This window comes from Sphaerodactylus townsendi, linkage group LG16 (assembly GCF_021028975.2).
Source record: "Sphaerodactylus townsendi isolate TG3544 linkage group LG16, MPM_Stown_v2.3, whole genome shotgun sequence".
NCBI classification, from domain to species: domain Eukaryota; kingdom Metazoa; phylum Chordata; class Lepidosauria; order Squamata; family Sphaerodactylidae; genus Sphaerodactylus; species Sphaerodactylus townsendi.
Window position 1 is genome coordinate 29260031 of NC_059440.1, and position 16679 is coordinate 29276709.

At 49.0% G+C, this 16679-nt stretch overlaps 1 protein-coding gene across 1 annotated transcript in view; it reads left to right on the top strand.

The window, feature by feature from the left end:
* Positions 1-16679, top strand: part of LOC125445765 (chromosome-associated kinesin KIF4A-like) — a 28930-nt gene that overhangs the window by 11839 nt on the left and 412 nt on the right. The window contains exons 9-17 of the mRNA XM_048519087.1: positions 2199-2260; positions 2883-3015; positions 3464-3522; positions 4096-4201; positions 13301-13471; positions 13868-14038; positions 14653-14760; positions 15880-15957; positions 16045-16146. Coding sequence (XP_048375044.1) covers positions 2199-2260; positions 2883-3015; positions 3464-3522; positions 4096-4201; positions 13301-13471; positions 13868-14038; positions 14653-14760; positions 15880-15957; positions 16045-16146 — 990 coding nt within the window. The remainder of the gene's footprint in view (positions 1-2198; positions 2261-2882; positions 3016-3463; positions 3523-4095; positions 4202-13300; positions 13472-13867; positions 14039-14652; positions 14761-15879; positions 15958-16044; positions 16147-16679) is intronic.

Sequence of the window (16679 nt, forward strand, 5' to 3'; positions counted from 1 at the left end):
CACTCTCCCACTTGGCGCCACTGGCTGGAGGGGCTAAAGCACCCCTTTCAGGTTTGAGTCGGATCACAAAAAACCTGGCCGCTCTTTCCACCCCCCGCTCAAGAGATGTCATAAAGCAAACAACTCCGTTGGGCCGATTTCTTTTCTCGTTTCTCTTTCACAGTCCATTTTTTCCCCGGGAAAACCAATAAAGCTGACTGGCCGGCGGCTCTCGCGCCTACCGAGGAGGGGGTGGAGCTGCCTTACGAGACATTCCACGCACTGTTCTCTCCCCCTCCCAGTTAGGACTGGCTGTCACCCGATCTCAAACGTCCACTCCTCCCTTCACCGCCCATTCCCAGTCTCGTATCTCCTTTCCTCTGCGGGAACTTCGAGGGAGGCCGGGGCTGCCCTGAGCCTCCAAAGCGGAGAGAGAAGTGACTCCCAATTGCGTTTGGAGAATGGAGTTTGGCGGAGGAGTCGTTGAGTACGATGCCTCCCCTCCATAAAAGCAGAGTTCTTGAAGCCTGCCACGATGCCCGCTTCGGCTGGACATTTTGGCTTTCTGAAAACTCTGCATTTGGCCATAGCAAAATGCAGTTCTGGTGTGGCGCAATCGCCAAGGACGTGGTGAGTATATTAAAAGGTTGCTCTGTTTGTGCAGAAGCCAAAACCATTCGGGGAAAGCCCGCATGGGCTGTTGAAACCTCTCCGGTGGCCTCCGCCCTTAGGAAGTCATCTCCATGGATTTTATTACAGATTTGCCGAAGAGTCGCTGGCAACCAGCGAGTCTTGTGGGTAGTAATGGTGGACTTATTTTCCAAACAAGCCCATTTTTTTTATTCCATGTGCTTCCATCCCCTCGGCTCCTAAGTTAGCCGCGGCTGTTCATTCAACATGTTTGCCCGTCTACCTCCGCCCGTTAAAGGTGGTCTCCGACCCGCGGCCCCCAATTCATTTCAAAGTTCTGGAAGGCGTTTTGGGGTTGTTGAGGGCCGCCCCGGCGGTCGCCGCCCTACCACGTTCAAAGTGGCGGTGAGTCAGAGAGCGAGCGAACAGAACCCTAAGAGGCGAGTATTTACGTTGTTACACCAACTACCACCAAGACAATTTAGAAGTGCGAGCTCATTCCGTTTGCGAATGCATGCCTATAACAATGCGGTTCATAGCGGTGACAAAGAAAACCCCCTTTGAAATTGGCCGTCCTGAGGTAAGCATTTCGTTCCGCCCGTTGCCGCAACTACCCGCTGACAAGCTTTGGATCCTCAGAGTTTCAACAATGGATTTCATCCCTAGCCGAGGGATGGAAATGCGGTCCAGACCATGCCTATACAACAGGCTAAGGACTCCCAAAGCTGCAAAGCGGATAAGCATTCGGATTTTCACTCTGCGTGTGCCAGAGCTTGGGTGTATTTGTCTACCAAAATCTCCAGAGGCGTGCATAAATTTTCAAACTAGGCAAAGATTCATGGGACCTTTTCAGAGTTACTAAAGTGATTAATGATGTCACTGCCGATTGGCTTTGCCTAGTTCTCTTAGTAACAGTCATCCTGTCTTCCATTCCAGTTTGCTCAAGGCGGCTCCCGCTTCCGATGCCTGGCACGACCCTCCGGAGATACCCCCGCCGACTATAATTGATGGCCACAAGCACTACTCTGAAATTATGGCAGCCATCCCTGGACTGCTCGCTTTAATGCATAAGCGCTTGCAATATTTAGTCTCTTGGGTGGGGGATATTCACTCTGCGGTATAATCAATGGAGTTTATTCGAAAATATTGGCCCCCCCACCCTTATTTCTGCTTTCCACGGCGCCTTTCATAAACCTGGGGAGGGGTCTTCTTTAAAGGGAGGCAGAGTGTAAAGGTTTCAATAGGGTGTTGATGGTAAGGGCAGCCGCCCCTATTGCTTGAGTACATTCCACAGCCCGGGCGATGGGCCAGCTTCATCAGCGGAGACTCTATCTCTGCGCGGGAGATGAGGTCTCCGTTCCCATGGGAAGCCGGGAGGGGGATGGGATGAATAGAGTTATAACCTGTGCTTCTGGCGGGAAGTGTCATTCCTGCCACTGCGTGTACTTGAGCTTTCTAAGATGTCTGAATAAACGGTCTTTTTTCACCAAAGAGCCTTTTATTTCTGCTTCTATGGAATTCCTTACAGGGCACAAGGATAAACCAATGGCAAGAGATTATATGAACAGCAACCACCCACTCTTTTCCAGGTTCAACAGCTCCAGGTCTTACTCCTGCAGGCTCATGGTGGAACGCTGCCAGTGTCTATTGGGTAAGATTTCTGAATCAGTGGCCCTTATGGTCCCAACAGGATTTTCGTCAGTTTGCTGAGACAGTTGTTTTTAGCATTTGAGAGTTTTTGTTTCCATTGCTTTGTTAAATTTGATTTCTGCGAAGCTGGCCACAGCTAGGTTTGGGGGCAGGAAAGGGGGAGGAGGACAGAGTGTGCAGTGGGATCAAAAAGAATAATAAAATCTCCTCTGTTTACAAGAATTGGGGATTTCCAGAGTAACCCTTGTCACTTCCGGGTAGCTCTAGCAGTTGCCAGGAAATCTATGGTCAGAACTCCCTTGTTGGCCAAGCAGCACCCAGCTCCCTGTGTGGAGGATGCTCAAGCCTGGGAGAAGAGCATCTTGCAGTTACCAGGACTGCTAACGCATTCCATACTTCTCAAGATCTATTCTTGTACCACTGCGTAGTCTCTGCCTCCATCTTAACTTTGGATAAGAGATGCTTATCTATTTTAAAGACACTGGTTTGGACCCAACAACTTCTTGCACTGTTAGCGGACTGAGATCTTTGAATCCGTACCTCTGCATCAACCAGCATCTCCATATCGTTGGGACTCTGGCCTTTCCTGATTCCCCCCGACAAAACATTTTTGTTTGATTTAGCGGAGACCCCTCAGAAAACCTGCAGTCCCTGATGGAAAAAAACCAGGCCCTGGCGGAGGAGAACGAGAAACTGAGCTGTGGCTTGAGTGAGGCCTCTGGTCAGATCGCCCAGATGCGCGAGAGGATAATTATAGTGAGGCTCTTTCCAAACCGGCAGTTTTCACTTGGGTGTCTGTGTGTGTGCCGGTATCTTTCTGCAGGACTTGGTGGCTTTTCCATCATTAGAATTAAGACAAGGTTCGGGGGAAAGCTTGTAGCTTTGAAAGCTTTAGGAGTCTGTACTCACAGAAGGGGCACGGGAATGTAAGGTTTTCTAGCTGACTTTTCAGGGTTGCTAGGTTGCTATTTTGCCTTCACCGCTCCTTTATCGTTGGCCTTTTCATCCTGATCTAGAACGGGCTTTCCAGTGGAGAGCAGATCCTTTATAAATATTTAGCAGGGCTCACTGAAAGGCTAACCCAGAGTCTCCCGGATCCAGCTTCACCTCCCCGGCAAAACTGCCCCCAGGTTGGCATGTTGTCCACTTAATGTGCAACTTAAGCAGCACTTTGGTTCACAACCTAAAATGTCTTTTTCTATAGCTGGAGCAGCAGCTCGAGAAGACCAGTGCTAAGATGGAGGAGCTCCGGCAGCACGAAGCGTAAGTTCCCCGTTCCGTGTGCTCAGAATGGTTTGGAGTTCCATGTCTTTGTGACTGTTTTGGTCCTGGTCCAGATGGAACTTCAGAGCGAAACGTGTGACTTGGACAGGCCAAGGGAAATAAACTTCTTCACACAACAAATGATTAAAATGTGAAATCTGCTGCAAGGGGGATGTCAGGATGGCCAGTGACACAGGCAGTTTCCAAAGAGGTGTAGACAGATTCATGGTGTAGACAGATTCATGGACCCTATGTGTCTACTGGGCATGGGGACTAAAGGGACTCTCCTTGTTCAGAGAAAGTCAACCGCAGTCCCAGGAACAAGGAAGACTCGGCTTCTATGCCCTGTTTTTCGGATCTCCAAAGGAACTGGTTGGTCCCTGCATGAGACAGGATGGTATAATCCAGCAAGGCTCTTCTGATGTTCTTATGACCAGGCTGAAGGACCTAACCTGGTACTCCGCTCCTGGTTCTGTGGGTAGAAGGGTGGGCAGAGTAGATCTTGCTGCTGAAGATCAGTATGGTGTAAGTCCAATGCAGGCTGACGACGGCATTCTCATGTCTGACTTTCAGGCTGAACCTGGATCTACAGAAAACACTCGAGACGCTGGAGGACGATGAGCTAAAACATCAAGTGACGTCGTTCTGCAGCCTGCAGCAAACGATTGCCCGGCTACAGGTGGGCACTGGAAGGCAGGGAGGAGGCATTTCCCTGGCTGTGTCCCAGTCAGAGATCTTCTCTGGCCGCCAACCCACCAGGGACTCACTTGAGCAATAAGGACTCACTAATTCTGGAATCTGGTGCTGAGGCCTCTGGAAGAGGCTGCCAGGAGCTGTCCGCCTGACTTAAAGCAGCATCACGTGGCCAGCACATTTTGTTGGGAGGGCGCACGGTTTTGAATTAAACAGGTATTGGCAGGTTGCAGGAGCTTGGTGAGGAACAGACGTGACGCGTGTTTTCTCAGTCTCTGGAACCAGCAGAGAGGAGTAGCAGCAGTGGAGAAGACTTGGCCAGGAAGAGCAGAGTGACCTGCTGGTGTTCATTTTGGAGGGCTTTTCTCAAAGCCACAGCTTTTAAAACAGTGTATTTTAACAGGGGTTATCTCTTTTTCTCCTTGTAAGGCTCCAGTGAGCTAAGGCTGCTGAATCTGGAAGGTGGGGCTTAACAGGGGTTAACAGAGTTCATCTCTTGTTCCTCACAACAAACACAGGGTGTTTGTTGTGAGGGGGGAAGGGCAAGGAGATTGTAAGCCCCTTTGAGTCTCCAACGGGAGAGAAAGGGGGGATATAAATCCAAACTCTTCTTCTTCTTCTTCTTCTTTGTCCTGGGCTCCTGAGAGGTGGGGCTTTAGTTCAGTCTCTGGAACCAGCGGCGCGAGCCTCAATTTCAATTTCATTTTTTTGTTTTTTAAATTAATAAGGACATATTTGACAGATAGTACGTGCAGATAGCTCCGGTGGGCACTGACTAAAACCTTAATATTTAACTATCTAAACAAATCAGATATGAAGGCAGAAAGCCAGCAGGGGGATGGGGGCTTTCCAGTGTTTTGCACTGAGTGTCACATGTATGACTATCTGCCACTAGGACAGAAGTCGTGGGTGTGCCCTCGCTGCAATGAGCTCTCCTGGCACTCCAAAGAGGAGGCAGTGTGCGTTCTCCTTGAAGCCAAAAGGTGGCACGAACCTGGAGAAGCTGAGAAAGGAGCAGAGAAGGGGTGACAGTGGAGGGCTCCAGGGACCTAACAGCCCGAGGTCCCACTGCAAGGTGACATCTCTTCAGATGTCATGGAGATAAAGAAAGAAGGTCTTGGGGACGGAGGTTGCCAGTCTGAGGTGAGGAAAGATGCCAACTTAGATGGGATCCCTTCCTTAACAGGTGATCAGCTATCCTCTGCGCACTGAGGATACAAAGGAGGTAGGGGAGCTCCTCGTGAGTAGGTGATTCAGATCATTAGAAATGTAAGAGAGTTGGAGTTTTGTGAGAGGCGTGATGACCGCATGGTGACTTGCCTGCCTGAAGATGCGAAGGTTGCGCGGATGTCAACTTACGTCTGGAGATAGGCTTTAGCAGACAGTGCTGGGGTGGAGTCAGCAGTTGTAGTCCCACATGTGGCACCAACGACATTGGGAAATGGCTTGGGGAGGGTTCTGGAAGCTAAATTTAGGCTGCTAGGAAACAGGTTGAAGTCCAGGACCTCCAAGGTGGCATTCTCAGAAATGCTACCCGTTCCACCACCTTGCCAAGAGGCCAGAGCTAGGCAAGCGGAGATACAAGTCTCAATGCATGGATGAGAGAATTGGTGAAGATTGTAAGGCAGAGGGTTTCAGATTTGTCAGGAACTAGGGGAGCAGCCTTGTGGGACAAGGCAGGCCTGTACAAAGGGACGGGCTTCATCTTAACCAAAGAGGAACCAGGCTGCTACAGGCTCAACATTAAAAAGGTGGCAGAACAGCTTTTAAACTGATCACTGGGGGGGAAAGCCGACCAGGAGCTGGGGTGACTTGGGTTGGAATACAGTATCTATGGGGATGCAGACAGAGAGGGAGGTTTTCTAAATCAACCCACATACAAGCGAGGGAACATAGCAATGTGCATGTGACAAGGGATGAGTGTCTACAAAAAAGACTTGAGGGGTAAAAGCACATAAATCCCAGGTTAAGGACAGAGACAGGAGTATACAGGTGTCTCTATGCTAATGAAGTAGAAGCATTCGACCTAAGAATGGGGGAGCTAGATTACAAGAGTTTTTGAAGGAGGATTTTTGATATAGTGGGTATTACAGAGACATGAAAGGTGGAATGAGGAGAACCAGTGGGATTAACTTGTTATACCAGGCTGGCTACAGGCTCTATAGGAAGGATAGGACAGAGCATTGGGGGTGGAGTTGCCACTTTACATCAAAGAGAGCATAGTATCACATAAAATAGACAATGCAAGGGGAGCTGGTTCCCCTACAGAATCACTGTGGATATCAATGCACCAGGTGTGAAGGAACAGTTTAATATTAGGAATATATTATCATTACCCTGACCAAAAGTGCACAAGAGGATTCACTGAGATGGAAAAAGAAATTAGAGAGGCCAACAAAGAAACAAAAATGTAAGTGGTAATGGGTGATTTTAACTATCCCCCATATAAACTGGAGAAAAATGCATGTTCAGGTCATGAAGTAAGGAGAGAGAGCATTCCCTGGACATATGCTAAATGACTGTGGCTTACAGAGCAGATGGTTTGATGGGAGACAGGCAGGGGGAGAGTGATCCTAGATCTAATTCTATATGTGGCGGACCCAGGACTACACCTGGTGCAGGGAGAGAGTCCAGTGTTGTTTGAGCGATAGGGAACAGCACGACCACAATGCTGTCAGATTCAGTATCTCAGCATCTTGAACAAGTGGCAACTACTAATGTATGAATTTACATTCGCCTTCAAGAAAGGAAATTTCTCAAAAGATGAGGGGGGGATAGTGCTTGGGAGAGCTGAAAGGGAGAAAATCAAAGAGAGTCAAAACTGTCCAGGATGCTTGGAGGTTATTTAAAAACACAGTAATAAAAGGTCAGCTGGAATGTGTTCCACAGGTTGTTAGAAAAGAGCAGCACCCAGTCAAAGAAAGCCACCATGGTTAACAAAGAGAGGTTGAGAAATTATCAGAAAAAAAAGAAAATGTCTTTTAGAAAATGGAAGTCCAGTTTGACCATGATGAAGAATATGAGAGGGAACACAAATGGTGGCAAAGAGAAATAGCAAGTTATGGCTGTTAAGGAGGCAAAAGGATTATGAGGAACGCATGGCTGCTTGAACATCAAGACCAGCAACAAACAGTTCTTCAAGTACATCAAAAGTAGGAAGCCAGCAAGGGAAGCTGAGGTAGGCCCATTAGATGACAAAGGAACAAAGTGTGTGTGTGCTAAAAAGATGGCAGGGAGATTGCAGAGAAGCTGAATGAATTCTTTGCATCTGTCTTCACCCAAGAGGAGGTGAGGAAAATTCCTGCACCTGAACCAGAAAGCTGTAGGAGGCGAATCTGAGGAACTAAGCGAGAGATAGTGGTAGACAAGGAAGAAGTTCTGGCAGCCATTGATAAACTAAATGTTGCAAATCCCACTGGCCCAGATTGCATTTCACCCAAGAGTTCTTAAAGAGCTCAAGCATGAAGATTGCTGACCTTCTCACTTTAATATGCAACTTATCCCTGAGAAATCCCAGGCTCCATCCCTGAAGAGACTGGAAGATGGCCAATGTCACACCAATCTTTAGAGAAAGGATCTAGGGGGGGGACCCGGGAAATTACAGACCAGTCAGTTTGACATCTGTTCCTGGTAAATTAGCAGTGAGAATCTATTATCATTAAAAGATAAAATTATAAAACATGTAGAAAAGCAAGACCTGCTGAGAAAAGAGTCAGCATAGGCGTTTGCCAGAGAGCAAATCACTATCTTACAAACTTACTAGAGTTCTTTGAGGGTGTAAACAGGCATGTGCACAGGGGTGAACCGGTGGACATTGTCTACTTGGATTTCCAAAAGGCTTTTGACAAAAGTTCCTGCACCAGAGACTGTTGAGAAAACTCAGCAATGAAGGGAATAAGAGGAAGTCCTCCTATGGATTAGAAACTGAAAGTTTGAGAAACAGGAAACAAAAGAGTGGGTGTAAATGGGAAGTTCTCACAATGGAGAGATGTGAGGAGTGGAATTGTCCCCCAGAGGATCCGTTTTGGGACCAGTGCTCTTTTAACCTAGTATTCATAAATGACCTGGAAGTAGGGGGGGTGGGTAAGCGTGAAAGTGGCCAAGTTTGCAGATGATACCAAATTATGTAGGGTGGTGAAGGAACCACAAAGGATTGCGAAGAGCTCCAAAGCGGACCTTGATAAATTAGGTGAGAGTAAAAAAAAAAGGCTCAGAAATGGCAAATGCCAGTTCAATGTAGCAAAATGTAAAGGAAGTGATGGCACACATAGGGGCAAAAAATCCAAACTTCACATACTGCGCTACAGGAGGTCCAGTCAACTATCAGTCACAGACCAGGAAAGGGATTTAAGAGGCGTCTTAGTTGATGGTTCCATAGAGATATCAACTCAATGCATGGCAGCTAAACAGAAAGAACCAAACTCTATGCTGGGGATCATTAGGAAAGGAGTTTGATAATAAAACTGCAAAGATTGTCATGCCCTTATATAAAGCAGTGGTGCGACCGCACTTGGAGTACTGTGTCCAGTTCTGGTCGCCGCATCTCAAAAAGGATATTGAGGCAGTGGCGTTCCTGCCTAGGGACAGGGGGTGCCCTCTGTCCCCGAGAGCCCCATTTATTTAGTCACGTGGGGGGGGGCCAATATTAGCATTTCAAGGTAGATTTGTGTGTTTTTAAAGTTTTTAGAAGTGTTTTTCACGTTCCACGGCCTGCAGGGGGAACATTTTTGAGGCTAGCAGCACCAAAATTTCCAAAATTTCCATCCAGATTACTGTCCTGATGATACCACCCAAATTTGGTGATGTTTGGTTCAGGGGAAGCAAAGTTATGGACCCCCAAATGGGTAGCCCCCATCTCAGGTTAGCTCCCATTGAAAACAATGGAGGTTAAGGGCACCTGTTTGAGGGACCATAACTTTAGTCCCCCTGAACCTAACTTCTAAAACAGGTGGCATCATAAGAATAGTGACCAGATGATACCACAAGAAATCTCGATGCCGCTAGCTTTAAAAAGCCACCCCTTCCAGAGCACTTAAAGAAATTTGCTTGAGATTCTTTGTTTTGCAGTGACTTTGCTCCCATTGTAGCCAATGGGGAATTTCTGAGTAATGTGGAGGCAGGCTGCACATTTTTTTGAAGATAGAGGCTGGGAGGCTTTCAGGGTGGCTCCAGGAGGGCCTCCTGGTAATAGCATCCAGGTTTGGAGACCTTTGCTTCTGGGGGTTCAATTTTATGGGCCCCTAAAAGGCTTATTTTGTTTCCCCGCTCCTGCACATGAGAAGCCTGTGGGGCTGGAGTTCTCTCAGAACTCTCTCCAACTCTCTCTCCCCCCACTCCAGAAGCAAAGCTCACTGCCAAGCTTGGATGCTGTGCTCCAAGGCCTCTTGGAGCCACCTTGAAAGTCTGGCACCTCTATCTTCAAAAATGTGCAGCCAGCTGCTTACACACTCAGACATTCCCTAGAGATCTACCAAGGCTCTTCAGCAAGTTCTGTGGTGGGAAAAATTACTTTTCCCACCATAGACTTCTGAATGGGACTTTCTATTTATGCCCAGATGGCTCTGTGGTAGAGAGGAGTTTCAACAAGGGAGGCACTGTAGTGATGGGGATCTTGCTCTGTGTGGGGACATTTCCTGTACCTGCTGGTGTGAGTCTCTCCTGAAAGGGAACCAGCCAAATTTGCTAAAATAATGTGTGTGGAAGAGGGAAATGCTGTGGGCACCGAGTTGAAGGTGAACCACAATTACAGCATTTGTGCATCACAGGCAAACTTTAGCAAAGTTGGCTGGTTCCTTTCAGGAGACTCACACTAGCTGCTGCAGGAAATAAGTGCAGACACTTATTTCCTGCAGGGCTGCTTCATGAGTCCAGAGAAAGGCCACTACCACGGTGCCTCCTATTGAAACCTCTGCTGCAAGGCTAGGCATAACAGAAAGCCCCGATGAAGTCTATGAGTGGGAAAAAATATTTTTCCCACCACAGAGCTTGCTGGTAAGAGCCTGGCAGGTTCTGAGGAATTTCTGAGTAATGTGAAAGCAGTGACCACATTTTTTGAAGATGGAAACGCCAGGGCAAGGGGTGAAACTCCAAGAGGCTGTGAGTAATAGCATCCAAACTTGGTGAGCTTTGCTTTTGGGGGGTGGAATTGGGAAGCTGAGAGAACAAGCCTTGGGCTTCATGTGCAGGAGCAGGGAAACAAAATAAGCCTTTTGGGGGCCCATAAGGGTGGACCCTCAGAAGTAAAAATCTCTAAGCCTGGATGCTATTACCAGGCGGGCTTCCTGGAGCCACCCTGAAAGTCTGGACCCTCTATCTTCAAAATCGCGCAGCCTGCCTCAGAAATTCCTCATTAGCTACAATGGAGCAAGGTGCTGCAAAACAAAGAATCTTGGGCCAATTTCTCAGGAATTACCCTCAGGAAGGGATAATATTCCCTAAGCTAAGTGGCACCAAAATTTCAGGGCATCATCCTGGTGCTATTTCTTATGATGCCACCCAAGAGTTTTAGTGAAGTTAGGTTCAGGAGGGACCAAAGTTATAGTCCCTCAGATGGGTGGCCCCCACCTCAGGTTAGAGCTCCCATTGAAAACAATGGGGATAGGGGCATTCGATTTGGGCATCCATGCTTTGGTTCCCCCGAACCAAACATCATGAAACTCGGAGTGGTATCATCAGGAGCAGTCTCTGGATGGTACTTCCTGAGTGGCGTGCCAGTAGCTTTAAAAATCACGCTCCCTTCAGGCCAAAAAAACACAAAAAATACCCCCACAAAAGCCCAAATACCTTGCATTACCGCATTTGTTCATATTTGGGCAGGACATAATCAGAACAATTTTTGTCCGAGATGTGCCTAAATTTGCCCAGATTCCAGCCGAGATCTGCTATTTCAGAGCTCTAAATCTAAATCTCCAACCCTCAAAAGTGATGTTGTTTCAGGGTGGGGGAGAATCCACCCCCCAAACAGCATCACTTTCCCAATTTTGTTTTAACCAGGGGTTGGATTCTCCCTTTAAAGGTAGATTTAAAAGAAGAATCTGAGGCTCCCTAGTTTTAAACACCATTAAAGGCCATTACTGTTTGGGGTTGGATTCCACTGGAGATGTTTTGTGAGAGATGATGCTGACATTTGTTTGGTAAATGTTTTGCTGGGTGATTTGTGAGAGATTTACATGCTTAATACACACTTGCACAGGCAGAGTTGTTTTCTCAGACTAGCTCTTCCACCATGGGATTTGTTGTGATTAGGAAATTAGGAAAAGAGTTGGTGGGGAGAGAGCCATGCTTGTGTTTGCTGGGAGTGGGAGGTGTTTTGTGAGCTGTTTCAAAAAAATCATTGTTTGAGTCATGGTGGGGGGGAGGGTGGCTGCCCATACGCGGCAGACCAGGGGAGGCGCCAAACTGGACATTTGTCCCCGGGCACCAGTTTGCCTAGATGCGCCCCTGTGGTGAGGAGATAGAAAAAGTGCAGAGAAGCCCAACAAAAGGATGATTGAGGGACTGGAGCGGCACCTTGCCTTCCTATGAGGAGAGGCTGCGAAGCGTTTGGGACTCTTTAGTTTGGAGAGGAGGAGGCTGAGGGGGGACATGATTAGAAGTCTACAAAATGATGCATGGGGTAGAAAATGTTGACAGAAGAGAATTTTTTATACTTTCTCACAATACTAGAACCAGGGGGCATTCATTGAAAATGCTGGGGGGAAGAATTAGAACTAATAAAAGGAAACACTTCTTTCCGCCACATGTTATTGGTGTTTGGAATAATATACTGCCACAGGAGGTGGTGATGGCCACCCCAACCTGGATAGCTTTAAAAGGGGCTTGGACAGATTTATGGAGGAGAAGTCGATTTATGGCTGCAATCTTGAGTCATCCATGATCTGAGATTTGCAAATGCCTTAACAGACCAGGTGCTTTCAGGAACAGCAGCCATGAAAGACCATTGCGTTCACATCCTACATGCTAGGCTCCCAAAGGCACTTTGTTGGTACTTCGAGTAGCAGAGGCCTGGGCTGAATGGACTTTGGTCACAGATCCAGCTGGCTTGTTCTTATGTTGCTAGCATAAGAGAGTCCTCCTTAGGTGTGACGAAATGGACACATCTGAGCAGGATTTCTGCGAGTCTATGAGTAAAAGCTGAGTTCGTTGTATCAACATCTGGCAGATGTTTGGATAACCTGCAATGGCACAAATTTTGAGAAATTTAAATAGAATACAGGCATTTAAAATGAACACAAAGTGCAAAACAGAATTAAGATGGCTTGAGACGCGGCCGTGCATAAAACCACTGGCCGTTTGCTGTAAGAGCATCCCTGGATTCGTTGTTTGACAGATATAAACAGTCTTTTGCTGGTCTGTCAACCTCCCCAAGCCGCTCGATAAGGTTAAAGGAAACTTTGTTCTGGCCCCGTTATGAAGGGGTCCCAATAATATAGAACATATGGCGTGCGAACCTGCCGCATTTCCAAAGTGCAGGTTGCCTTGCAAAGCGTTCACTGCGAGATGTACTGGAGCCTCTTCCATCCTTCAGAGCGGAAGGAAGGGAGGGATTTATTTATGGAGGAGAAGTCGATCTATGGCTACCAATCTTGATCCTCCTTGATCTGAGATTGCAAATGCCTTAACAGTCCAGGTGCTCGGGAGCAACAGCCGCAGAAGGCCATTGCGTTCACCTCCTGCACGTGACCTCCCAAAGGCACCTGGTGGGCCACTGCGAGTAGCAGAGAGCTGGACTAGATGGACTCTGGTCTGATCCAGCTAGCTTGTTCTTATGTTCTTCTTATGAAGCACATTGCATCTGGCCAAAGTGATGGCACGTCGATGCTCCAGATTGAAAAGAGCAAACAGATATCTGGCCACACCTAGGCGGCCGTATGGGACGCCAAGGGTGAGGGGAGAGCAGAACTCGATATATCAACAGTCCCATTTTGTATTGGGGGTCTTCATGTGGCAGCAGCCAACTAGCACAGGAGGTCTTTGATGATCGGCATGAGATCACCTACATGCCAATGCAGGTGCCGACGCACCTACGTACCAATGCCCCTCAGCTGGCACGCTTTCTCTTCATGTCGGGTCCCCTCTGCTCCAGTCTGCAGAAGCTGACCTCAGCGATCAGAGCTCCTCAGAGAAAGACGCCACCCGTCACGCTCTGCACCAGGCTCAGATGTCCAAAGAACTGCTCGAGCTCAACAAGTCCCTGGCTCTGAAGGAAGCCTTGGCGAAGGAGAAGACGCAGAACGACAGCCAGTGCCAGTTCCAGGTAAAGGGTGCCCGTCGGGAAGGTGTGTGCAGTGGGCTGCTCTGCTGGGCATCTTGCCAGCAATGGGGGGCCGGTTCCTATCAGTTCAATGTCAGTTAAACTGACGTCTCTTTATTGAATCCTGACAAAACAGATTGGTCTTGCATAAAATGGCTACTGCAGATCACCTTTTTGTGTTTGAAGGAAGATCTGGGTCGACAAAAATTAGATGCGCTTTGCTGACAAGAGTCCAAGGTTGAAAAGGCAAGGCAAGAGATATTTGGAGGCGGTTTGCCATCACTTGCCTCCTCGTGCGCTGAGAGACTCCTGAGAGAACAGCGACTGGCCCAAGATGGCCAGGGCTGTTTTCACACCTGACGGTTGCTTCTCTCCCCCTTCCCCCCATCTGTTTCAAAGCTGGTCTCCTCCAGAGTGGAGGGCGGGAAGTTGGAGAACTGGCTCCAGCAGAGCAAAGCCACCTGTTCTGACCTCCACAAGAAGCTGCTGGAAGAGCGGAAGGTGGCGGCTGAAATTGAAGCGGCGCACGAGAGCCAGATGGTCCTGGTGGAGCAGCAGCATCAAGAGAAGGTGCGGCCTGCACTCGCGGGGAAGATAGAAGAAGAAGAGTTTGGATTTATATCCCCCCTTTCTCTCCTACAGGAGACTCAAAGGGGCTCACAGTCTCCTTGCCCTTCCCCCCTCACAACAAACACCCTGTGAGGTAGGTGGGGCTGAGAGAGCTCCGAGAAGCTGTGACTAGCCCAAGGTCACCCAGCTGGCGTGTGTGGGAGTGAACAGGCTAATCTGAATTCCCCAGAGAAGCCTCCACAGCTCAGGCAGCAGAGCGGGGAATCAAACCCGGTTCCTCCAGATTAGATACACGAGCTCTTAACCTCCTACGCCACTGCTGCTCCTTTGGGTTGCTTCTGCGCAGGGTGGATTTGATTTAAGTCAGGTCGATTTACACCATGATTTAAGTCCCTGGTCTGTAAGACTGGCCGCCCTGGACCGAGACTGGCCGAATTCTCATTCTCTCCCTAGCAGGCTGCTCTGGGCTGGCTTTCGCTGCCTTGAAATGGAGCTGCCTGCCTGAAGGCCGACTTGAATTCACAGATCAGCTGACTGCGGGATGGATGCTTACCTTCCTCAAATGATAGAGTTGTGGGCTCTTTGGTTTTTTCCCCTCTCTCCTCACATCACAGGTTCTGTCCCTGCTCAGCCAGATACAACAGAAAGAAGAAGCGGAGAAGAAGCTGGAGACCTCCGTTTCAGAACAAGAGCAGCAGCTTCTAGAACGCCTCAAATTCCAGGTAACGTTGCACGGGAGCCGGAGGTGCAGGTGCACCCAAGGGCGCAGGTCGGACAGAGAGTGAGCATTACTGCATCTCACTCTCCATCTACGACGTGGCCTGCCCCTACCGCTATATCTACCCCACCCTATAATCCCTGGGATCCCAGATCCCCTGCTAGCCTCCACGTGGGGAACAAGATACAAGGCTCAGACCAGTGTGACACATGTCCCGCTGCACACACTGATCATTTAAAACCTATCATCCTGGAGCAACTGTTTCTCTCTCACTCACTCACTCATTCACACACACACACACCCCACTCCACCTGCAGCCCACAGTCTTTACCAGATCCCTCTGCTAACAACAGCAAGAAAGGATGCCCAAGCAGGCCCACCACAGGTAGCCACTGCCCAAGGCCGCTGCCCAAAGTAGCTGCCAGGCCCCGCCCCTCGCAGGTGTTTCCACTGAGGTGGGAAGGACTGCCACTCCCTCTGGCTGCAGACTCCCAGCTCACTGTGGGACTCCAATCTAGGTCGTCTTTGTCTAATAATGTTCCCTCACCCTAAGTCAGGGGTCTGCAACCCGCGGCTCCGGAGCCACATGCGGCTCCTTCAGCCTTATACTGCGGCTCCACATGGCCTGGAGGTCAGAGGGTAGCATGGGCGTGTCCCTCCAGCCCTCCAGAGCAGCGCTGGAAGGAAAGGTGAGTGGAGGGGCCAAACTGGAGATGGCTCCGTGCGGAACCGCCTCTCCAGCTCGGTAGATCTTCAGGGCCGTGGAAAACGGGTCCAAATGGCTCTTTGGATGGTAAAGGTTGCCGACCCCTGCCCTAAGTTGAGCTACTATGCAGGCTTTCTTGTGAGCAAAGAATATTGCGGGGAAGGGGAGGAAAGAATTACACACACTGCCCTGAAAGGCGGTTTAAAAGGCGGCTACTAGAAACTAGCAGCCCCAAACAGAAGGCTCCGGCCTACTAAGAGCGATGGAGCTTTACATTTCAAATACCAAACACCGTATTGTCAGTAGCTTGTTCCAGACCGCTAGGCTTAAGATATTGCAGATGGATGGGTGACCCGTCACCAGGGATATTTCCAGCTGGAGATACATTTAAAAGCCTCCCCACTCTTCTCTGAACAGGATGAGGAGCTGGCAAAAATGAGGGAAGTCTTTGAGAAGAACCAGGAGCTCTGCAAAGAGCTGGAAGCCGCCAAGCAGGTAAGCAGTTGAAGCGGCTTGCGAAGGGAAGAGGCCCTTGGCCCTGCCCAGTGGCTAATCACCCATCTCTTCCCCCCCCCCCAACAGAAACTGAGGATTCTCCAAGCTGCCAGCGGCCAGAAAATCTGCAATATTCTGCCAACAGTTGCAGAAGCACCTGAGTCTCCTTCCGATTACATTCCACGCAAGGTAGGGAGGAATAGGGCTGGGGGTCATGTGCTTGCAGGGGAGGGCCGTGGCTCAGGGGCACAGCCTCTGCTTGTTGTGCAGAAAGGCTCAGGTTCAATTTCCAGAATCTGTAGTTGAAAGATCTGGGAAGCAGGTCATGTGACAGACCCCCTGCCTGAGACCCTGGAGAGCAGCTGCCAGTCAGAGAAGACGAGTTGGATTTATATCCCCCACTTTCTCTCCTGCAAGGAGTCTCAAAAGGGCTGACAATCTCTTTTCCCTTCCTCTCTCCACAACAAACACCCTTTTCTGTTTTTTCATTACATCATCTTGCAAAATCGTTAACAGAATTAACAGAGTCCATCGTAGCCAGAGGCTGGTAAAGCACTTATTAGTACAAGGTTCCCTTATAATTAGTGTCACAAAGCTCTTGAGTATGGTCACTGCTCCTGTCCAGAGGATGCTCTCCGAGTCCCCGATAGGCTCGTTCTTCCGCCCAGGCTTGCCAGGCTGCCCAGCAAAGTGCAGTATGGCCAGGAGGCTGCGGCCTGCAA